Source organism: Leptodactylus fuscus, chromosome 2 (assembly GCF_031893055.1).
Source record: "Leptodactylus fuscus isolate aLepFus1 chromosome 2, aLepFus1.hap2, whole genome shotgun sequence".
In the NCBI taxonomy this organism is placed as follows: domain Eukaryota; kingdom Metazoa; phylum Chordata; class Amphibia; order Anura; family Leptodactylidae; genus Leptodactylus; species Leptodactylus fuscus.
Window position 1 is genome coordinate 213,769,759 of NC_134266.1, and position 24,554 is coordinate 213,794,312.

Below are 24,554 nucleotides of genomic sequence, written 5' to 3' on the forward strand. Positions count from 1 at the left end.
TATTCTGTATGCCTTTTGCATGCTTTGTCTGATTGGTCCCATAGAAGTCCCTGACCATTCTGTATCCTTATGTGTCGTGGAATCCAGTTTTTACCATGTAAGCATTTAGTTAGCTGTTTGGGAATTATTTTTTTAATCTTGTATGATGAGCTTGTGTTATGGTTGACATGAATGATCCCTCGCATTGTAAGAGGAATGTTATGAATTGCTGTACCCACAATTAGTTGTGATCAACAGACTAATCAGTAATGACTGTTTTTAGTACAGAGTACATAATGTTTTTCTGACTTTTTCATATAGTTATTAGATCAGCACTTTTTTCTAACGGTATTCTCTGACTTTCAGGATCCTGGATTGGGAAGCAATAGTGCTCTGTAATCGAGATAGCATAATCTCTTATTCTATCAGTGTCTTGATATAAAACAGATGTCTGATTTTTGATACCACAATGTGTTTTTTTTTTTTTTTTATATCCCTCCACTGTACTGCTCTAGTGTATCTTTATGTAATTGAGCCATGTGGGCCTTTTCACAGCTGGTGTTCTTAGTTCCTGTGACAGTAGATAACACCCTTGATTCCTCATTGGCTGGTACAGTCATGTGATCATGAAGCAGCTAGTGACGCCCGATATCATGTGATGACAGGTTATGACCTGGCACGGTGCAATGGGCTAGGTCAGAATCAGCTAGAGGGGCTTGTTAGGAATTTAAGTGTGGCATGTTCCAGTGTTATCAAGTGCAGCCATGCTGCGTTACAGACGTGCACTGCCATTGAGAATAAATAGCAGTCTTCACTGCTTAATCTACATTGAACACCTGATATTTAATCTATTTAAAGAAACACATTAGGTCCTTTTATTTTGGTCTGGAGACTAAGCACTATGAGTTCACAGTGTTATTTCTCCTGGCACTTTCAGTGGGAATCTTTGGGGTCTTATCCTGTTGGTGTGGCAATAGGCCAGCAACCTCGGGGTTCCCATCTTAACATTTATTTCCTTACTGTGACGATGCATGCATATAAGGGTTAGCAGCACTATGCCTGCAATGTTTTAAGTAGCCGTTTCCCTTCAGATAAATCCTGACACCAATATCTTAAAGCGAGAGTCACTTGTATTTATTCCTCTGGTTTATATAGATGGCGGGATATCTTTCTGCTCAGGGTAGGATATGGTTGCTTTTATATTTATTGATTAAAGGTTAACATTTACCTTTCTTTATTTGATTTTTCTCGAATTCTCTCACAGTGAATTTTGGTAGCTCGACTACTACTTAAATGGCTGACAGCCATAGGCAAACAGAAGCAACAGAACTGCTTATTAAAAAAACTCATATGCAAGTAAATATGTAACATTCTGTAGCATCCCATTCTAAAATATCAATAACAATGATATATAAAAAACAAATAAAATTTATTTCCCCGACTCCAGCTTCACCCAAACAGGCACTGACTGACTCCCCAGTCCTGGAAGTTACAGTTCAGAAAAGCCTCCAACTACAAGTGGTTTGTGCGGGGTGACCCTAGATAGAAGGACCAACACAGTGAAAAGAAGGATCCATTACACAAAGGCGTATGACATTTCTGTGGAGTAGTCCCTCCCAGCAGCAGATGCTTGAAAACAATCTTTGTTTTGGAGCTCAGTATGAACCATTATTGCTAGAGAAGAATTTCCATAAAGCTTAGGTCAGAGATCAAAATGCATCTGAAGACAATTTATACCAATGTATATTACATCAGTAGTACATTTGACAAAGATTATTTTTTGTTGCAGACTCCGCGCTGTCATGAACATGTAAAACATTACAAAGGCCTAAGGGTATAGGACCCTGGGTTCTGTAACAACAGATATAGTAAGAAAAGGATGCATTTACCAATATGTATACTTTACAAAATAAAATAGAAAATATGTGACTAAAAACAAGCAAAAGGGTTTCAACTTCTTCATTTGGCATATCAAAAAAAAAAAATAAACTAATACTTTTACTATACATTAAACAGCCATAAATCAAGAAATAAGAAATGGCAGAACAGTTCTTTGCAACAGTTTTAGAGCTGACTATACATAGTCATTAAGAAACACAAACTTCTGGCTGTTTATTTGCAACAGTAAGTTTGCAGTCATCCGTCTTCTCCTGACTTAAGCCAGTCCTCTTTTTGAAAAGACGCAAGCTCAGCCTTAGCAGTTCACTGTCCACAAGTGGAGGATTCGTGTAAGTCTGCTTCACAGTGCCCTGGAGAAATAAGGATTTCCACTTTAACAAGGTGTATAATAAGCAGTAATGTAAAAGATACCTTATCATTTTAAAAATCTATGCAGGTCAGAAGTAGTGATCAGTGCGGTGCCATATGGCCACTCTATACTGTGTGCAGAAGTGCTCAGGGTCGGTCCTGCTCACCTGAGAGCAGGCTGTATGGGATATATACTCATATGCTCTATGAGCTTGTACACCGCATGTCAAGAAGAACTGAACAAAAGAGACTCATGCTCAACTGAGTGCTTCAGCCACCTCATTTTAGTAACTGGTGAGTAACAAAGGGGTGCAAGTACTTTCTATAAGCCTGGTCAACCACTTAGCCCTCGTTCACATTTGTGTTTGGATTCCGTCTGGGGAAGTCCGCATGAGGACCTTCCCCCCCCAAACGGAATACTGAACGCAACTGCAAGTGGTGTGCCAGTGAAAGCACACGGACCCCATAGACTATAATGGGGTCCATGTGCTTGCCACTAGATCACCGCAGGGATCATGCGGACAGGAAAGTAGTTCACAATCTACTTTCCTGCCCAGGTGATTCATGCAGGCAGCGCGCGGCAAGCACACAGACCCCATTATAGTCTATGGGGTCCGTGTGCTTTCACTGCACAGTACTTGCAGTTGCGTTCTGTATTCCGTTTGGTGGGTCCCCATGCGGACTCCCCAAACAGAATACCGAACACAGATGTGAATGAAGGGTTGCTCTGCTCTCCAGAAGCTCTGACATGTTAGCATTTTGCAAATGAATTTTTTTTTTTTTTTTTAAACCTCTCAACACAAAGAATAGAAAGGGATAATCTAATGTCACAAACCATTTCATAAATAAACCAAGGATCATTGAGAACTAGCAACTAGGGTGCACCATGGATCTCAGATTGTCACTGCTTACCTTCTCATTTTGTACTAGTTGCTTGCGAATGACCAGATCCCGTCGAGAACACAAAGCTTTACAACAAGGTCCAAGGTTACTTAGCAAGCCAGCTCGCTCTTGCCTCCTCAACAGTGCAGACATGTTGAGAGCCCCCAGTTCATGCTCGAATAGGTTTTCAGCTTCTAAAGAACAAATTTATAAATCAGTGACATACACATAAAAAAAATAACTAAAAAAAAAATCAGATATATTGAAGCTATTCTTTAATATGTTGAGCTATGATTTGCTCAGATTAAATTAACCATTGGAAGACATTAAACTGCAAGCTCTGTGATCAATAGTCGATACAGTGTATGATGCGAGAACCATACAATTATTCGGCACAATTTCAAGTGCAGTTACAAGATCTATAAAAGGACTTTATTTTGTGGAATCTTTTTTGCATATACACCTTAAAGACTCACTTAAAAAGGTCTTCTACATAAGTTGCCTAGACAACACTCCGGTCGTCAAGATCCTCTATGAATGGGGCGAATGAATAGCAACTTCAAAGAAAACTACAAACAGTAGAAAAAGCAGCTACCGCAGCTCAGTCATGGAAAGTCATGTTCAGGAAACTACTATTTTGCTTGACAGACTATAAAAAGTGATATTGTCCAGAGAATTAAGTAAACTCTGTGTTGAAGGCTTAACTGACCCATACGGTTCACCCTTTGACAAGTAAAACATATAAAGATTTGCTGCACAAAGAGCTTGTCAACAACTAAAGGCCAGAACGCAAAATGTCAATAAGTCTTACTAAACCGTTAAGGTCAACACCTTGGGGTTAACTCCTCTTTACATACTTAAAAATCCCCAGGTCTACGCACAGTACCACCATTTCCTTCTATTTATCTGAATTCTATACCCTAAATCAAGCATGTGTCCACCTAAGGCTGAGGCCCCACGTTGCGGAAACTCAGCTTTTAGTTGCAGATTTTGCTGTGTTTTTTTGAGCCAAAGTCAGGAATGGATTGAGCAGAAGATAGAAGTACAAGAACTTCATATATATTTCCCATTCCTTTTGTAGTCATTCTTGGCTTTGGCTCAAAAAAATCTGCGTTTCCGTGGAGTCTTTTTTTTTTTTTTAATGTAGATTGTAGACCCCATATAGGGATCACAATGTACATTTGTTTTTGCTATGAGTATGTCTTTTGTAAAATGGGAGGAAATCAACACAAACACGGGGAGAACATACAAACTCCTTGCAGATGTTGTTCCTGGCGGGATTTGAACCCAGGACACCAGCGCTGCAAGGCTGCAGTGCTAACCACTGAGCCACCGTGTTGACCCCGATCAGGAGTCATTTTTGTGTAACCCTTCCCAATTTCATGAGAACAGTTCAGTTCACACATCATTTGAGTGTTTGGAAGGATCTGTGAAAATGGCTAAAAATAGCACGTGACTTGTATTTTGACAACGGACAGTCACAATAACGGTCATGTGAGTAGCCCCCGTTCACTGACATTAGATGTAATGCTGCCATGTGATTTCCGTAACACCCCCCCCCCCCCAAAAAAAAAAAAAAAAAAAAAAAACAGATGTCACTCAGCCATTAATAACTGTTGTATGAATGTAGCTGAACTGTGAAGTTTTGTGATCCTGTGGGGAGTAATGAGAAATAGCCTGTACAAATCTGTGTTTCACTTACATGAAAGTACCCGTGACCCCAGAATTGAATACAGTTAAGGTGGTGAGACACAAGTTACCTGATGCAGTTATACAGAAAGCACCAGCTAATAAGCTAATATCTGCTGGATATAAGTACTGACCATGGGGTAATGGCAAAATCACACAGTCGGTAACTAAATACAATTGTAAGTATAGCTTAACTTAGAGAAGTGAAAGCACCAGTGATCTCGGAATGGATGTGGCTACAACTGCATCAGGCACCAGGTAAGTCACCTCGCTTATAACTGCATTTGGAACACTGGATGGCATCACCCTTAGTATAGCAGACACAGGTATGGCACTCTTTTAGTAAGAAAGCAGCCATGTTTTTGACCACCATAAATCTGTTAATTATTTGTAGAATCTTTAGAGATGTCACGTGTTGTAATCTGAAAGCTGCAGATGGGAGAAAAGACTACAATGTCATTACAACTTGGCCTATAGATGTACCGTTTACAGCAAAACGTATCGGTTTAGTCAAAATCATAACACTGGCATATGTCACAATTGTTTGTGTAAAATGTAGGGGTTGTATAAAATATACATATTACAACCTTTTTACACGCTTCCCAGAAAAGGGAAATCACCTACCATTAGGCTTTTCTATTGCTTGCTGGCAAGTGTCTTTAACCTTGCTAAATAGATCAGGTCCTGCCAATCGCTTAGAAATACCAACGCGCAGCAAAACAGCAGCAGGTGTAAATTTTAACAGAGCAGCACCAGATTCTCGCGGTTCCTTTGGCTGCTTGGGCATTAAACTAGACCAGTCCACATCAATCACATCCAGAGGATCTGCAGGGAAAAAAAAAAGAAAAAAAAGAAAAGAAAATTTATAAACAGCCTACAGCATAATGAAAAATACAAAGTTTTCATGACTACGATTTTTATCATTCTAGAGTGCCTTTCTGAAACAGACTCTGCAAACATGAACAAGGAGAGTAACATCACCGGAGTCCTGAATTATGACCACATATACTCACAACTGAAGTTATCACTGACGTATCACTAACCAAACTGTGCTAATCTAGATGTATCTAGACTAGGACACTAGTACCTATTGGGGGGAACATCCAGCCAGAAAAGAAATAGGTAAGCATTTTCACAAACCTGTTTTTAGTTATTTAAAGAGGACTTTTTATCACTTGGGGCACATGCGGTTTTATATACTGCTAGAAAGCTGACACTGTGCTGAATTCAGTGCACTGTCGGCTTTCACTATCTGTGCCCCAGGTGAACAGCTATCGGTGCCAGTACCGTAACTCTTCACTGTCAGAAGGGCGTTCCTGCCTGACTGAACGCCTCCTCTCTCTCCTCACAATATTCGTCCATAGAAGAGTACTGGAGGAGGCGTTCCCCCCCTTCCCCCCGCACAGCGCTATAGACACTGCTGTGAGGAAGAGCGTTCCTGACTGACTGCCAGTAATGCCCTTCTGATGGTAAAGAGCTACGGTACCGGCACTGATAGTTCTTCACCTGGGGCACAGAACATGAAAGCTGAAATTCAGCGCACTGTCGACTCCCTATCGGTATATAAAACCGCATGTGCCCCAGGTGATGAAAGGTCCTCTTTAAAAAAAGGTAATATCAGTTTTATGGCTGCCTTCAATGGGCTAAAAATGTAATAAGCCTAACTAACACAGCTACATTTATACAGTCACAGCATTACTAACAGCCCTTTGAAGCCAACCATAAGGCCAATGTGGTCCTTGGCGGAAAAGCACTTGACACCCCTGATCTAATGCATAAAAGCAGATGGGCTACAGTAAACAAACTGACACTGCTTTCATATGTGGTACGGTGGTGTGAAGGTCATGCACAATAAATCATCCCAATTGTATAGTCGACTGAACTGCCTAATCTCTTTGTAATAAGACACTTTACAACAGGGCTGTGGAGTCAGTAGGCCAAACCACAGACTTGAACTCCTATTTTAGCACAGTCTGACTCCTGTTCCGAATAAACGGCTGACAGCCATGGCCAGAAGCAGTAAAGATCCTCTAATTCATTAAAAAGCAAGCGATTGAATTCCTGTGAAAACAAATATGCAACAAACTATACATCTCATTATACAATATTAATAAATGTATGATTAAAAATTATCATTTTCTTTCCGAGCCAGAGTCTATGCATCTTCAACTCTACAGCCCCGCTTTACAAAGAGTGCATTACAGTATCTCACTCAGCTGATCACATACTTTCTAATACCAGAGCAGATAGTCAGTCACATAGATTACTATACAAGAGTCAATGACAGATCCTTACCAGACATCTTTTCATCATCATGCTGATCTTCCTTCTTTTCTGCATCATCTGCTAGAATCTCTTCCAGCTCTCCATCACTGATGGGCTCATACTCCTCTCCAGCCACAGAATCCCCTGACTGGTCATCGTCGATCTTGGAATACTCTTCATCAGCACCTACAGAGACATTTCAACCAACCTTACTCAAAAAATGTCATATACTCTGACACGCACCACATAATCGATATTACTTCTGGGCAGGCAAAGTTTACAAGGCTAAATGAATAAAATCTATGACTATATAGCGCCTGCTGTACTATTCTCCAGTGCTGGATACCAAACAATAGGAGCACTTTGGATTCAAGACACACATTTATACCACTGTACAGGAGCCAACAACTAAAAGCTTATGGCGATTCTCAATTTTAATCTCAAAATTCTTGTTTTTATGTAAGGAAACTAAAAATTCAATGACCTGGCACAGCATGATGCAGGCTCTACCACCCAACTATTGCCTACAGCGGAGAAACTGATGATCATAGTTTGCATTGGGAGGAGATAAAAGCTATTTTAGGATAGTGTGGACATACACGCACATGAGGATACTAAACTCATTGAAAAGGTGCTGGGCAAGCATGCGTCCCTCTGTTCACTTGTATAGGAGCTACAGAGATGCTGCCTGCAAGAGGTGGCACCTGAATCTATCAGAAATTTATAGCATATCCTATGGATGTAATTCTGAGATAGAAACGTCTCTAAACTTATAAATCAAAATACAGCAAAGACCCACAAGACAACTAGTAGTTTGTACTTTAGCATACCATCAAAGCTCTCAGCCTTTTCTGTTTTGCGACTACTGACAAGATCTTGGAGATTTTCTGGATCTTTTTCTGCTCTTTCCAGGGTAGAAGCGTTCCGACTTGTGGAGTCATAACTCTTTTCCCCTTCTCTCTCCTTTGTATCATTACGTTTTTGGTCGGCTACAGAGGAGACATCAGGAATTCGACCTCTCTCTTTCTCTGCATTATCAGGAATTAATTTCTCTCTTTCAAGGTCTCTCCTCCGGTCTCTTTCGCGCAGTCGTTCTCGCTCTCGATTTCTTGGCCATTCTTTATCAGCGTCTCTGTCCCAATCTCTCTGCCTTGTATCCCGCCTATCACGGTCTCTTTCCTTTTCACGATCTCTTTCCCGATCATGTTCGTACCTCTCTCTTTCAGGTGCTCTCTCTCGGCTGTCAAATGACCCAGACCTGGAATGAACTTGGCGGTCAGAATCAGGTGAACTTCTTCTTGAACTGTGACTTCTGGAGTCCCTACGATCTGTAGAGAAAGGAAATTTGGAAATTACATTAATGAAATATAGCGCTTGCCCAAGATATGTACTACGCTTTACAAGTACTCAGACAGTGGAGGTGTCTTACAAGAAACAACAGGAGTGTGAATGAATAAATTCTCTAGATAAAGCCATTTTTTTCTTAATTGTTTAAACTTTAACATTTCACATTACCCATCACCAGATTTTCAACACAAGTGGGAAAGGAACAGGACAGGAGCAAGAATTGCATAAGAAACACTACAGAAGACACAAACATTCTAAATAATGCAAAATAGATTTAAGGCTCCATTGAGGTTTTTTTTTTTACATCCGTGTGATGGATGCAAAAGACCAGACACGAACAGATGTCCATCCATTTCCATAGACAATCAATGTTGTTACGACCCCCCCCCCCCCTTCCAAAAAAAAAAGCAATATACCAATTTCCATATCCATTGATTTTTTTTATTTTTTTTTTTAAATTCATGTCTACGTAAATGGATGGCCTTCCATTTTCATGTTTTTTTGCATACATTAAACAGATGTAAAAAAAATGATCAGAATAGAGCCTTAGGCCGCTTGTTATCATATTCTGAGTGTGAGCAATGGCCCTTTAATCATTTTAAGCTAGTCAACCAAAAAAATTAAAGCAGAATTCTACATTTATTTCTACAACCTACCCACTTCTGCACAGGGCTCGAACATAAATCACTTAAAAATGTGCAAAGCGCTCCCTAGTGGCCTAGTCAGTAACTACACACCTGTATGCCGTGCTGAGATGTGTGTCTGCATGCCGACTGGGTGTCCTGTATGTGGAATGCACAGATTAGAGCTTTACAGATGAATAATGGACATAACGCAATATTTAATTAGTATATTCTAAAAAGCAATAGTTTCTTTATACACCGCCATCACCACCGGACATTGTAGATTTTCAGTGAGATCCCTGGAAGCAGGGCTGGGCAATCTGAACAAAAGTAGATTCGTTATCAAGCTTACGGACGGTTCTCATATTTCTTTCTTAAAGTTCAGTGAGCAGGCACAGGGAGAAGTCTTCAGATATATTTGATGCAGGCTTCCTTGTCCTACCACCCAATTGTGGACTACTACAGAAGCAGTTTAGCATAGTTTGCAGTGCAGAAGAGACTGCATGGAATGTATTACACTGTGGGGCAGGGCTAAAAGTGATTTCATGATTCTGTTGAAAATCAGAAACACAATTTTTGGAATTCTTGCTGGTTGGAACCAAGAATCAAAAGTCCTAAGTTAATAACAGTAAACAAAGGGGATCCCTACAAGTGACTCAGAACTCAAAACCCAAGAAGCAGTGAAAAATAATAAAAAGGTGGTGGTGGGTAATACTTACCTTGTCCTCCTTTTCCCCTCTTGGCAATGTAGACTGAACCAGGAACATAGGAAAGTCCAAATAACGGATGTGACATTTCTCCATTAACTAGGCTATAACCTGGGCTGCTTCCATTTGGCCGTGATCAGTCCAGGAAACAGACTTGTGAAAACCAAGCTCAGTGATTTAGGACAATGCGAGTTCCAGAATGAATGTGGCTCTATTGCTCTGTACTCGCACCAGAATAAGATACATTGAGTTAGTTTAAACAAGCCATAGCCAAACCCAGAAATAATAACTTTAGTTATATAGCGCCAACATATTCCACAAGAAATACGCCTGCCAAATGCACAGTGTTTCCATGATATTTGTGAAAGCAGCATAGTAATAGACCCAGTACAGTCTATGAAAGCAGTTTGTTTCTGACTGCCCCTATGTGTCACCCAGGATCGCAGTGGTATAATCTCAGACTATCACTTGTAATAGCAGCCACAGACAATATTTGCCATCTATTATGGAAACCTTTTGAATGAGGACAATTTGTTACATTAAAAAAAAAAAAAAAAAAAAAAAAAAATCAGTACCTGATGAAGTGCTGCGGCCAGGCTCTGCCCTTTTCAGCTGATCAATTCTGGATTTACGCTCTCCAGAATGCTCAATGGTTCTACTTCGATCTCTGTCTCTAGAACTGCCATGCAATAGTCTTCTCCTGACCGCCTGGTCATCCCCACCACGATGAACAGAGTCAATAGATGGTGAACGTAGGCGGCTTGATGTCCGGCTCTGGTTACTGGATATGCTGCTGCTGCGTTTCTGCTCAGCAGACTTTCGAGTTGTGGGTTCATCCACACATGAAGGTCGCTGATCATCTTTGTCAGCCTTGACCTTGATTGGCTTTTTGATGGGTTCTTCTGCAGTTCTCTCTGGAACTATAGGTTCTGTTCTTTCAGGAACATCTTCATCTGACCAGTCACTAAATGTGGAGTCTTTTGATTGGACTGTTTCAACCACCATCTTGTCTGGTATCACCTCTGGAATCTCCTCCTTGGGAGCTGCTGGGACTGGCACTGCTGTGGCTATTACTGGGGGTGTTCTAGGTCCTTTCTTCTTTTTGCTGTGCTGGACATTTTCTTCGTCAGAAATATCAGACTCTCCCTTCTTTCGCTTTTTCTCCAAATTTTTCTTTTTTTGGCCCTTTTTAGGAGAAAACACTTTAGCTTCTTCTGGTGGTGGCTCTGTGGTAGTTTTATCAACTGCGGCTTCCTCCTCTTTCTTTTTCTTTCCAGTTTTCTTCAGTGCTTTCTTCTTGGTTTTGTCTTCATGCAGTTTGTCAGTAACCTCCCTTTCCTCAGTTTTATGTTGTATAGTGCTCTCTGTATCTTTTGTCTTTGAGTTTTCAGCATCTATTAAGTGTTCCCGCTGTTTTTCAGTAGAGGATACCCGCTCTTTAGTCTCCATCTCTTCATGACGCCTGGATCCCTCTTTCCTGTCAGGTTTACGTTCCTCCTCCTTCCAACGAGATGTCCTTTCCTCAGTTATAAGAGTAGGGCTAAGAGAACGTGTGTCCTGAGGTCTGACAACTTGACTTAGGAGCCTGTGCTTCTCATCTGAAAACAATTCAATGAGAAAACAAAAGGTGAAATACAATTAAGCTACAGAATTCACTTTACAGGATTTTTATATCAATTACAGTAGACGGGTTTTACCTAAAACATATTGCACAAAGCCATATTGCCATACTCATCTTGGATGACATTTTAGATTATTCTAAAATTTAAAGACAATCGATTGACATTTTATAACTAATCACTACCTTTGATACTTGGCTTGAAAAGGTTAAAGGGGCTCCATCACTAGATTTACGTGTTATGATCTAAAGATATGCCTGAATAGCTTTTAAAAAGGATATTCAGGTGCTGCTATTAGTTTGTAAAAAGACCCCCCCCCCCAGTTTTTGTTAATTACAGTGGAAATCGATATGCAAATTAGTTCGATCGGACACGATGGGCATTCCGTGCACCCCTTAGCGTCATAGCTTCTGGATGCCCACCGCTCTTTCTTGTGCCTCCAAGTCTTCCTCCTTCTTATTTACCGCCTCCATCGCGGCTGTTTCTATTGAAATCGGGTGCATGCGCAGCAACGCTCCCTCTGGCGCTCTACTGCGTATGCTCCACCACCAGCTCACAATGTTCTCTAGGGAAAAATGGCACTGGAGCGTGCGCTACTGTGCACACGCGTGATTTCAATAGAAACCGTCGACGATGGAGGCGGTGAATAAGCAGGAGGAGGAGAGCTTAAAGGAACAAGGAAGAGCGGTGGGCGTGCAGCGCCCGAATAGCCTTTTTAAAGGCTTTGCAGGCATATCTTTAGCTCATAACACGTAAATCTAGTGATAGAGCCCCTTTAAGAAACTGTGCTCTAGAACATCAAATAAAAGCAACTATGCAAAGAGCTCCTAACCAAATCTATGTGACTCCATGGTAACAGACGACCAGATAACCTGTAGTCATCCTCTAGTCTCATTCCTATGTCCCTTGTTGTCTGTTATCAAAAGAGCTGTAATAGCAAAATAGGAAAATTATAATCAAAACTCACTGACCATTTTCAAATTCATTGGGATGCTTATTCAGTTTTATAAGCATTATATATATATATATATATATATATATATATATATATAGTTTATTACTAATTGGACATTCCACTCATTCCACATCTATTGACTGCTTCCTTCACAACATCAAAAAAAATTCCCAAAAGGAAAGAGAAAAAGTATAACAAGCCTGAAGGCACGACTAATAAATGACCTCTCCACAGATTATTGCTGCTGGCTACGGCACACACTGCTTGCTAGCAAGTAATAATTAATAATGGCCCCATCAAGGATGTTGGTTATACACATTAGTAAACATTATTAAAAATACTGTTGCCAGGGACTATTAATTCTTACTCTTCTCATCACCACTGTTGTAGGCATCGCTCTCTGGAGAATGCTCTCTACGACGCTTCGGGGATTGACGTGGACTAGGACTGTTATCAGTTCTATGTCGTTTCCTGTAGGAAAAAAAAATACAAGAGGCCAAAGGTTTAATGCTACACTGGCATTCATTTAACAGATTTATACAGCTACAGATGCCCCAGAAAAGGGTGCACCGGTCACCAAATAACAGCATGTAAATGCCAAATACATTCCTGTGTGTCAAGACATGGACACAACAAAAAACAGCATGCAGTAGCCATAAGACAACTCTCTTATGGTAATTCTGCTCCATGACAGTTGTAATAGGTTTCCATTACCAACAGAAAACTTCAGAGAAAACTGGGCTTCAGGTGACCAGATGGTGACTGGAATCTAAAAGATGTGGTTGATCCTGCCTAACTTTTTATACTTATAAACTATCAGTAAAGTAAAGTAATAGGGGTTGGAACCCAAAGGAAAGCTGATGAGTTGCTAATCAATGGGTGACCCGTGAGTGTCACATATAGAAACGGAGCAGCAGTTTATGCAGGCGCATCACCACTCCATTCATACTTTAGGGAACCCTTGGAAATAGTGAAGCACTTTAGCCAAGCACTGTACTCTGATTTCTACTTTTCCCTACTGTCAGATCCAGTTCTGGTTTGGGTGTAAAAAAAAACCTCACCAAGGCTGTGTATGACGCCACCCTTAAAGTGTTCAATAGTGTCCATTAGAATGAATGTACTGTCCTGTTAATACATGGACTTGTCAGGTTCTCCAGTTGCCTCTTTCTGTAGTTAGAGGCTTTAAACTTAGAATTCACGTATATTATAACTTTGAGAAAAATACATTTTAAGTAGATGTGTTTGACTGCAGCATGATACTCACTTGGCTTTTCTATCTTCATGCAGTTCTTTTTGAATCCTTTCCTCCCGCACATCCTCCCTTTTGTCTCTGCGATCTTCTCTTCCTTTATCTTTTTCTTCCCAATCTCTATTGCGTTCTCTCTCTCTCTCCCTACCTCGTTCACGATCTCTTTCCCTTTCATGGTTCCTTTCGCGCTCACGCTCTCGTTCCCTTTCACGTTCTCTCTCTCTCTCCCTCTCTTCTCGCTCTCTCTCCCTTTCCCTTTCTCTTTCACGCTCTCGTTCTCTTTCTTTCTCTCTCTCCCGCTCACGAGCCCTCTCCCTTTCAGACTCTCGTTCCTTTTCTCGCTCTCTTTCCCGCTCTCTCTCTCGCTCCCTTTCGCGTTCACGCTCCCTGGCCCGATCATCTCTCCTATCATCTGATCGGTCTACTCTACGCTCATCTCTCCTTTCTTCTCGGTCATCATCATTCCTTCCTCGGTGTTGTGCTGGGGATGACGCCCTTTGATCTGCAATTAAACAAAACCGATACTGAATATGTTGCTTCTATACAAAACAGAAGTTGACCGTGACTCTGTAAACAGAAAGCACTAATAATTAGCTGCTCTCATTATCGCAGGCACCATCGCAGAAACTGTTTATTTCAATAGCTGCCATGTTAAGACTCCATTGCCAATGCTGCAGCAGGGAACAGGCATGGGTGATTGTATATTCTCGCCCTAAGGCTGGGGCCCCATGGGACAAACACCGCGGAAACGCTACTGGAAAAATTGCGGCCGTTTTACAGAACAGGCAAAGTGGATGGGATTCTAGTGAATCCCATGCCCACTTTGCGGGAAAAACCGATGTATGCACACACTGCGATTTCCAACACCTACACAGTTTTGGAAATCTCAGCATGTCAATTATACCTATGGGAATGGGGCAACATGGTGGCTCAGTGGTTAGCACTGCAACCATGCAGCACTGGAGTCCTGGATTCGAATCTTGCCAGGAACAACATCTGCAAAGAGTTTGTATGTTCTCCCCGTGTTTGTGTGGATTTCCTCCCATTCTACAAAAGCATACTGATAGGCAAATAAATAAATAAATAAATAAAACGTACATTGTGATCCCTATATGGGGCTCATGTTCTACATTTAAAAAAAAAAAAAAAATTATACCTACTGAAAGCTAGTGGTTTCCCCATAGTTGTAATTGTAACAGAAATTAAGCAGAGGAAAACTGCAAACTCTGTTTAAAGCTCTGCAGGACAAACCACGATGTGTTCCCGCTGCACCTTATTGCTGTGGGACATCCCATGGAGCCATAGCCTGAAATGGTTTTAGAAGACTCCCAGCACCAGCATAATTGCAAACACAAGACTGTTCCAATGAGAAAACTTTCTAAAGCTAAGCCTGTCATAGGGGACCGCAGCCAAAAAGCGCTGTGGGAAAAAATGCGTCGGAAATATAGCACTTTTCACATTTTACTTTTTTCCCAGTGTATATAAAGAAAAAAAAAGAAGCACAAAGCAGTCCAAGGTCATGTGATGTGACTATAATGAGCTGTGCACCAGTGTGTCCATCACATCACCATGGACTGATTTTTATGCACTGGGAGTAAGCAGAGTGAATGACCGCAAGTAGAGGTCTAGAAATGAGGAACTGATAAAGAAAGTATATTGGAAAATTGTACAACTTTTACAAATTTTATTAAACAAACAAAATTGGCCTCTCAATATTTGCCTCTTTAATTTTTGCAGGAGAAGAAAAAAAAAATTAGAATGGGATGGAATTGAACAAAAACTGTTTTTGCACGACCTTCTGAGGGCTCATTCACACGGGAACAGAGGGGGGCGGATTATGATGCGGAATCCACCCCCTCACAATGGTGGTCTATGGAGAACGCTCGTAATCTTTTTTCCGTGAGTGGCATGTTGCCGCTCACGAAAAAAAGAAGCAAGCTGCCCTTTCTTCAGGCGGATTCCACGTCTCACTGAGCCGCGGCGTCCGCCTCGCGGCAGCACCCTCCGGGCTAGGCCCATTCATTTTGGGCCTATTCCGGAGTGGGAAGCCGCGACTGAGATCGTGGCAAGCGTATTTTGGTCCTGATTTTGACGCGGCTTCCCGTGTCAAAATCAGGACCAAAACATGCTATTCCACGCCCGTGTGAACGAAGCCTTAGGGGATTTGTTTTTAAAACGTTCACTGTGCAGCCAAAATTATATGTTACCTGACTGTCAAGGCAATAGATCACTACGGTGACCCATCCCAAAATGGCGTCGCCCATGCTCTGCCAGTAAAAATGGTGCCTCAACCACCTTTGGCAGAGGCACCAGGGGGTTAATAACATATATTATACAGCAGAAACCCAGTGGCTATGTTTGGCATATTTTTATACCCAACATCCGCCATACCACTACAGCAGATATCTGGAAAGGGTTAAGAGACTTAAATGATGCTGGAAAAAGAAAATACATTTAAGAGCGTCTCATCGATCAGGTAAGATATGCTCTGTTTACTGGTGGAATTAGTATTTTTACCTCTCTCTCTTTCGCGTCGCTCTCTGTCCCCATGTCTACGATCAAATGAAGAATCTCTCCCCTGTTCGCGGTTGTCATATCTGTCGCGTTCTGTATAACCGCTCCTTGAATCCCAGTTATCGTGGTAACTGCTGCTGCTATGGCTCTCCACCTGAGAGCTTCTATTTCCCCGACCACCTAAAATGTAAGGATCACTCAGTTAGGGATGTAAAAAATAAAAACTAAGGGTTTATCCATTTCTCTCTTATATTGTTGGCTATCCTTAGGTCATCAATAATAGATCTGCGATGGTACGACAGTTGAGTCTCCGCAGATTATGCCAAGAGCTGCTCTGCCCACTTGCCATATGATTTGTAACAGTTCTGATGTCAATGGGGCAGCGCTCCAGTTCCTAAATCCGTGGCTACAAATGGAACAGTGAGTGAGTAGCATGGCTCCGGCCACGTAAATGTCACCGGGAGCCATGCTGTCCTCGGCTGCAGATCTGCAGTGGTCACAACTGTCAGACCACTGCAGATCTAATACTGGTGACCTATCTGAAGGCTATGAGTATTATAATCTGGATAACCCTTTTAATTTCTGCTGGTGATTAAACATTATTCAATTTGGGAGTGAATTAAATTAGAAATTCACTAGATATTTAAGAAAATACCTTTCTCAGGTGGGTCTGGTGCACGGCCTCGTGCTCGGCCATTACGATCACTTCTGGCATCGCTTCTGGACTCATTGCGCGTGTCATTCCGAGAATCATTTCTTGTTTCAGATCTTGAAGATTCATCTCTCCCATGACTTCTTCTGTAGCTGCGTTCATCATATTGATCATCTTTCCGGTGAGACTCACGATTGTCCCTTTCTCTATAATCATGAGTATCACGAGCAGAGCGCGAATCCTTCTGCTCTCTGCTTTCTTTAGTGTCTCTATAGTCACGTGTTTCTCTAGTTTCACGGGACTCCCTGGTGTCCCTAATCTCTCTCCTGTCACGATTATCTCTGATGTCTCTACGATCACGACCATCACGAGATTCTCTTTCATCTCTGTGGTCTCTAGAGCCACTTGGCTCCCGGTCATCTCGTTCTCTTTCCTTATCCTTTCTTCCTCTGCTATCTAAAATGATAAAGAACGCAACAATTGATAATTAATTTCACAAAGAGGGCAAAGTTATGGAATCAGGAAGATTAAGTCAACATCACTCTCTTGAAAAACCGGTTTCTCCATCTTTATAAAAGAACTACGGTACTTTAAAAACTAATATTAACAAGCCGATATATTGGCCACTTTTGAGCCTTGTTTTTCTTTATACGTATACTATGTCTTGCCTTTGTATTGCCTTGCTTTGTATGTTTTGAAATTTTTTTATAAAAACTGATTACACTTTAAACTAATATTATTGTCCAGTCAGACAAAACAGAAAACCAGACTGTGTGCAGGATAATGCTGTGAAGCTATGTGCTTCCCTCTGCAGCATTTACCTCCACTCTGATGCACACAGATATATAAACAGCAGCGGACGATGGATAATAAATCTGTCACGTTTAGACAGACTAGTCTAATTTTACAGAACCCTTTGTATCTCTAAATACTACGCCAACATTTTGGAGCGATTTGTTGCATTTAAGCCACACATGCCTATAGCTCAAACTATATACTCCGCATCATCAAGATCTAATTGAAACCACAACAGTAAAGTCAAACTTGCTGAGCATTTGACCCCTGTTCACACCAGGGCTGTAGAATCAGCTCAGGGCTGTTGAATCGGAATCAACTCTTTCATAAATGACTGACACCCATGGCCAGGCAGAAGCTACAAAGTTTCCCTAAAAATCCTGTAATTGTATTCCTATTAGCGTTAATATGCAACAAATGATGTATCCATTTGATTATACAATGTCTAAAATTGTACATCATTAAAGAAAAAAAAAAAAAAGTTTCCCTTTCTGTTATGGATGACGCACACAAAAGGTATACCAGCTGTATTCGTCATCATATTGCACCACTTAGACTTTAAAAGTGATCCTAAAATTAGGAGACTTTAAATAAATAGGTCAAACTCATATTAAAGAGGACCTTTCATGTCCTCTTGCACATGCGGTTCTATATTCCGCTAGGACTTCCTGTTATTTTCCCCCAGGCTGGAGATATCGGTGCTGGAAGTTTCAGCACCGATCTCTGCCCACTGTCAGAAGGGCATTCCTGACAATCTAGCTGGGCTATGAGGAACGCTCCTCCTGACAATACTTGTCCATAGACCTGTAGTGTCAGAGGGGGCATTCCTTACCGCTAAGCTGTGAGGAAATCCCCCTATGTACAAGTCTATGGAAGAGGACTGTCAGGAGGGGCGTTCCTCATAGCCCAGCTAGACTGTTAGGAACACCCTTCTGACAGTGGGCAAAGAATTCAGCACACTGTTGGCTTTCTAGCGGTATATAAAACCAGATGTACAAGAGGACATGAAAGGTCCTCTTCAAGCAGAAATATTGAGCACTTACCATCCCGCCTGTCTCTACGCCTGTCTTGCGAACCAGATGCTCTCTCTCTTTCATGCCTTCCTTTTTCCCTGACTGGTGACCGATGCTTAGATGGACTCCTCCTCCTCTGTGGTGATGACGTATGGGTAGCATATGGAGAGGAGGATGATCGTCTGGCAGATGGAGAGGCTCTCTGATAGTGAGGGGATGGAGATCTCCTACGACGAGGAGAGGGAGAGTGCCTTTGAATAGATGAGCCTGACTGTGAAGATGGAGAGTGGTGTCTGGAGGATACAGGAGAATGATGACGTGCAGGAGAAATAGACCTGTTGAGAGAAAAAATAAAGGTAAATAATAAATGGCAATGTTCAAATTCACATGGTAACTTCCACTAGAAATGGACAAGATAATGGAAAGAATATTAGAATATACAAAGAAATGAACCTGTACATGTCCATCATTTTTAATTATAGAATTATTAAAGGGGTTGTCCAGGATAAACTGATAAATAACCCCTAAACTAAACTCCCTCCCCCCACCTAACTTCTAATTTACCTCAATTAAAATAAAATCTATAATTACCCATATCCCTGGAGAGGTCATGTGACCATCCCAGGGACACTTTCTGATAATCTGGTGATGTTTCGTTTTACCACTTCCGAAACGACACGTCACTATCACTCTCCCACCTCCCCTATCCCCTGCACTAATTACCAAGCCTTCCTGTGTCCAGGGAATGAGTCCTCCCCCTCTTCTTACCTTCTGGTAGTAGGTGGAAAGCTTAGACAGGAAGACAGGAAGGAGTGGGAGGGGCTAGTAATGGCCGGGATCAATAGACTTGGTGAGCTAGCGAGGGTGGGAGGGGCTATTAAATGGGCAGCCTGTAAAAGTGGGAGGGGCTAGGCTCAGTGACAGTCAGGGGGGAGGGATTAGGTTAAGATAAGATAATCCTTTAATAGTCCCACAGTGGGGAAATTTCAGTATGTTACAGCAGCATAGTAATACAGGTACAGGATAATACACAGTAAAATAATACAGACGTAGACACACATAAACTGAGAAGAGAAGATATACTAGGAGTCCATAGCAGCTAAGGAACGGAAGAGAAAGAAGGAAGACTTCATAGTCATCGTCATAATCATAAGTTCTCTGTGCGGAGTGATCTTCGCTTCGTGTGATGTAGATTATACAGCCTGGTCGCGGTTGGAAGGAAGGACCTGCGATAGCGCTCCTTCTCACACTTGGGGTGAAGCAGACAGTCACTTACAGTGTTGCCAAGTCCCATCAAGGTCCCATACATGGGGTGGGATTTGTTCTCCCGCATGGAGGTCACCACAGACAGTATCCTTCTGTCACCCACCATCTGCACTGGGTCCAGGGGGCTCCCCAGGACAGAGCTGGCCCTCCTGATCAGCCTGTCAAGTCTATTTCTGTCCCTGGTTGATATACTGCTCCCCCAGAAGGCCACACCAAAAAAGATGGCTGAAGCAACCACAGAGTTGAAAAAGGCCCTAAGAAGTGTCCTCTGGACTCCAGAGGCCCTGAGCCTCCTGAGCAGGTAGAGCCTGCTGTGGCCCTTTCTATGCAGCGCCTCCAGGTGATCAGCCCAGTCTAGTTTATTATTGAGTAGCACGCCCAGATACTTATAGGTCCTGACTATCTCAATACATGTTCCTTGGATCTCCACCGGGGTCGGGGCACTTCTCCGTTTACTAAAGTCCACCACCATCTCCTTGGTCTTCCCAGCATTAATCCTGAGCTGGTTTCACTGGCACCATTCAACAAAATCCCGGTTTAAGTCTCTGTATTCCCTATCGTCACCATCAGTGATGAGGCCTACTATAGCAGAGTCATCGGAGTACTTCTGTAAGTAACAGCTGGATGAGTTGTGTCTAAAATCTGCAGTGTACAGTGTGAAGAGAAAGGTTAATGACACAGAGTTTTGTAATGGAGTGAGAGAGGAGGGAGGGGCTGAGTGAGAGGAAGTTAGTGCAGCAGCTTACACATGAAGCTGCAAGCAGCTTGTAAACAAACACAGACGATGCAGAAGCAACCAGACACACCCAGAAATCACTCCAATAACTGCTAAAAGTACAAGAGTGTACTTATCAACCCATCAGTAGCACTAATACATCTATATATATTAGAGAGAGAGAGAGAGAGAGAGAAAAAGAAAAAAAAAAGATTTTCTGCCTGGAAAACCCCTTTGGATGAGTTCACACTGAGTTTTTTGGCCAGGAATTTGAGGCGGAATCTGCCTCAAAATCCTCCTCCAAAAAATGCCTCAGCATACAGTCAGAATAAAGAAGTAACACGTCCATTAATCAGGTGTTTTCCGCTTGAAAAAAATCAATGCAAGTCAAAGCGAGGCAGAAAAACTTCTAGCGTTTTTTTGATGCGAAATTGACAAAAAACACCTCAGAAAACACCACACAAATTTTACTGAGCGGATTTTTCCTGACCAAAAAACTCTGTGAACTCAGCCCTCAAGTCAAAATGTAACCCAAAAGAATTTTGGTTTGTACCTGCGGGAGGGCGAGATTGTATGCTTGTGAGAAGATGATTTCACCGGTGTCGGAGAAGATGTATGTCGTCTCCGTGAAGGAACAGGCGAATACTCCCTTGAATGGGAAGAATTGCTGCGAGAGTGCTCAGCTGGACTTGGCGACCTCTTCTGCCTGTGAGATCCCTCAGACAGATCCCTACTTAGAAAACAAGATAAATAAATATAAACTAATTAAGTAAAATGTTACACAGAACTGCTAAAGAATTCTGGGTCAAAATGAAAAGCCATTTACAACTTTGACATATAAAGTGGATTATTTAGTCACAGGATGTGGAGTTCTGTCCATTCCTAAGCCTATTATCTTCACTATACCTCATGAGTCAACACATTTTTAGTCCTGTCTGTCATGATTTCTCTCTCCCCCTGTACACTGATACACCACCTGTATGATTCAAACAATAACCCTGTGCTTTCCCCCTCCCAAGCAGCCATCTATAACACTAAGAATATTAAGGAATGAGCAGAAACCGCTCACACAGTCAATTTTCACATTTATGTCTCATTCACATACGAAGTATGAAAAACCTGCCTCCTGAACTGAAGGAGAATCATAGGGTTCACCAACGTGCGTGGCTCCTATGGAATATCTTTCATCACTCTGCTGATTTCCAGTCCGCCTTTGCCCTCCTCCCTAAACTTTTTGCCTTTGCTTTTGGCGTCTTCCCTTTTCTACAAAAAAATGTAAAAGAATAAAACGGAAGGTTTTTCTTTTTACTTTGCTCTTTTCCTCACTCCATGGTACTTCCATGTGATCTCCTCCTCCCCCATATCCCTCCATCCTTTTCCTTCTATATTTGTGCTTCTGAATTCACAGTGTTCAACCTCTATAAGTTTGTTACATTTTAGGGCTAGTTCACACATAGTTCTATGGTCCAGATTTTGACACAGAATACGTGTCAAAATCCAGGTCAGAAAAACCAACTCCCATTGAATTCAATGGGAGCCAGTCTTTTCCTTTTTCCGTGAGCGGTATTTTACCGCTCGCGGAAAAAAGAAGTGATCTGCCCTATCTTGACGCGGATTCTGCGACGTCCGCGGTAAGACTATCCCTCCAGACTAGGCCCATTCATTTGGGTGTAATCCGGAGTGGAAAGCCTCGACTGTTGAAAGCCAAGTCAGGCGCATTTTGGTCTGTATTCTGACGCGGATTCCCGCGTCAAAATCCAGAGCAAAAAACTATGTGTGAACTAACCCTTACTGCTTGACACTGTAGCATCAGAGTATTTACTTGTTTCCTGCCTCTCCCCCTGCCTTCCCCCATGCCCCTAACTGAAAAACTTCAATAAAAGATTTCATAAAAAATAAACAATGTGGCCTGGGGCCACATTGTGAATGTTTGTGGTGGAACTAATTGATTGTAACTACTGAACTACAGCTGCAGTCCATATGAATGCAATGACTTGTATGCAATCTTGTGGGCTGCATCAGTCACTCAATTCAAAGTCAATAAGTAGCGATAAGTCACAGTGTAGCCCTGGTCTTATTCCAATCTGCAGCAAACTTCTAGCTTACCAAAAGTAATTAGGGATCTCCCCAGCAAGAGGCAGTATCTGCAGTGAAAGTCCCGCTTCAGAAATCCATAGGCAGAACAAATCACCCTGCTGCTTCTGAAAGTACTTAGCGAAGTTCACCCCTGCACAAATCACTCAACAGCCTTCTAGGAAATACTGACCTCTGTCTATCTTTTTTGTCCCTGTGTTTTTCAACCTCTCTGCCTCTTTCCTTTATGTCTTTCACTCTTTCTTCAGTACGATCCTTTACTTTGTGTTTATCTTTGTGCTTCTTTGAGAGTGAAATTTCTTCTGGAGCAGGTGGAGGAGGACTTGGTGTGCGAGGTCCTTTCTTCTTGCTTTGTGCAACTTTGGAATGTCTGTAACAGAGAGACGAGATTCATAAGAACAATATTCAACAGTTCCTAAACAGATGCAGCACCTTACAATCTTTTTTTTTTTTTTTTTTAATGTAGATTGTGAGCCCCACATAGAGATCACAATGTACATTTTTTTTCCTATCAGTATGTCTTTGGAATATGGGACGGAATCCATGCAAACACAGGGAGAACATACAAACTCCTTGCAGATGTTTTTTTGCCCTTGGCGAGATTTGAACACCAGGACTCCAGCGCTGCAAGGCTGCAGTGCTAAGCACTGAGCCACTGTTGGCCCTCAGCACCTTACAATCTATGAATGCATATAGATGAAAAATTACACAGTCTCATTTTTCAACAGTGTTAACAGAACCTGCAACCTATATTCACCCCACCATGTAGATATAATATTCCTAAAGGAACAGAACACTAAACTCCCTTTACACATCTTAAAATGGACTGAAAAGATGCATTTATGTTATACTAGCTGGTACCCGCGACTTCGTCTGTGGTGATTGTAGAAGTGGGTAAGCAGGCGCGGGTAAGGTTTTCGTACTGTGTATAAGGTATGGGATATGAAATGTAACTTTGTTTCTTGTTTTTGCTGTAATTCTGAGAGCACATGAGACTTTTGTGTTGAAGGTAACTTGTATTTCAGCTGCTATACGGTGTTGTTATAAACTGTACATAGGGTCTTTGGGACAGAGGTATTACAAGTGAATATACTTCGATATACGACATTGTATGATTTGTTATTTTCCGCCAGTACATGTAAGTTTTGGGCACAGGATACTCTTGAGCAAGCAACATAAAGTCTGGCCCTGTGCATGACAGTTTAGTAACTCCATGCGCCTCTTATTAATAGCAATTAACCCCATCATGTCCCTCACATTAACCCTTGTGTAAGAGTTACTGATATGTGAGAGACTTGGAGGTAATAATTAAGTATCTTCATTATTAAGGTCTTTTATTAGTACCTCCATGTCTCACATAGTAGTAACCTTTATATGAGGCACACAGGGGTTAATATGAGAGACATGATGGGGTTTATTCCTATTAATGTGAGTCACACAGGGGTTAATATGAGGGACATGATGGGGGTTATTTCTATTAATGTGAGGCACATGGAGTTACTAACGCTAAACTAATAACCCCAAATGCCTGACATTAATGAGAACAGTAATCCTATGTACCTGTGTGTTTCTTACTTGCACTTTGCTAGCAGGTTTCTGTCCTCCTCGGGGAATCTTTGCAGGGTGCAGACGGCAGGAGCTATCACTATAGCAGGCACAGACCTGAGTGATTAAGCTCCACCCCCTGTGTTTCCTGCACCCCTCTCAAAGGGGAGTGTCCTTATGCCTCAGCTCTAGCAGAGCACTGAAGGGACCTCGGACTTCATTTAACTCTTGCAGGTCCTGTGCTGCTGGTGTGCCAGTGAAATATGGCAGGAGTGCCACTCTTGGCACGTGTGCCAGGGGTTGCTGACCTCTGCTGTAGAGGGTAATATGAATTGTGTGGCTTGCTATGGTCCAAAGTGTGTGAGATTGTAGAGATAGTGATGTGAGTTTGGGTTTTG

The 24,554-nt window shown here is 41.9% G+C and overlaps 1 protein-coding gene across 8 annotated transcripts in view; it reads right to left on the reverse strand.

The window, feature by feature from the left end:
* Positions 1-1,389: 1,389 nt before the first annotated feature.
* ZC3H13 (zinc finger CCCH-type containing 13) overlaps positions 1,390-24,554 on the reverse strand; it is a 38,855-nt gene continuing 15,690 nt past the window's right edge. For 4 of the 8 annotated variants that reach the window (XM_075265491.1, XM_075265489.1, XM_075265487.1 and 1 more), the window contains 14 exons: positions 22,784-22,981; positions 21,071-21,250; positions 18,567-18,871; positions 16,732-17,184; positions 16,080-16,256; positions 13,578-14,064; positions 12,681-12,784; positions 10,315-11,337; positions 9,147-9,191; positions 7,893-8,390; positions 7,093-7,248; positions 5,422-5,622; positions 3,139-3,302; positions 1,390-2,228 (listed from right to left, as the gene is read on the reverse strand). In XM_075265491.1, coding sequence (XP_075121592.1) covers positions 2,067-2,228; positions 3,139-3,302; positions 5,422-5,622; positions 7,093-7,248; positions 7,893-8,390; positions 9,147-9,191; positions 10,315-11,337; positions 12,681-12,784; positions 13,578-14,064; positions 16,080-16,256; positions 16,732-17,184; positions 18,567-18,871; positions 21,071-21,250; positions 22,784-22,981 — 4,153 coding nt within the window. In that variant the 3' untranslated portion in view covers positions 1,390-2,066. The remainder of the gene's footprint in view (positions 2,229-3,138; positions 3,303-5,421; positions 5,623-7,092; positions 7,249-7,892; positions 8,391-9,146; positions 9,192-10,314; positions 11,338-12,680; positions 12,785-13,577; positions 14,065-16,079; positions 16,257-16,731; positions 17,185-18,566; positions 18,872-21,070; positions 21,251-22,783; positions 22,982-24,554) is intronic. The other 4 variants (XM_075265490.1, XM_075265486.1, XM_075265492.1 and 1 more) reach the window with 3 other exon arrangements.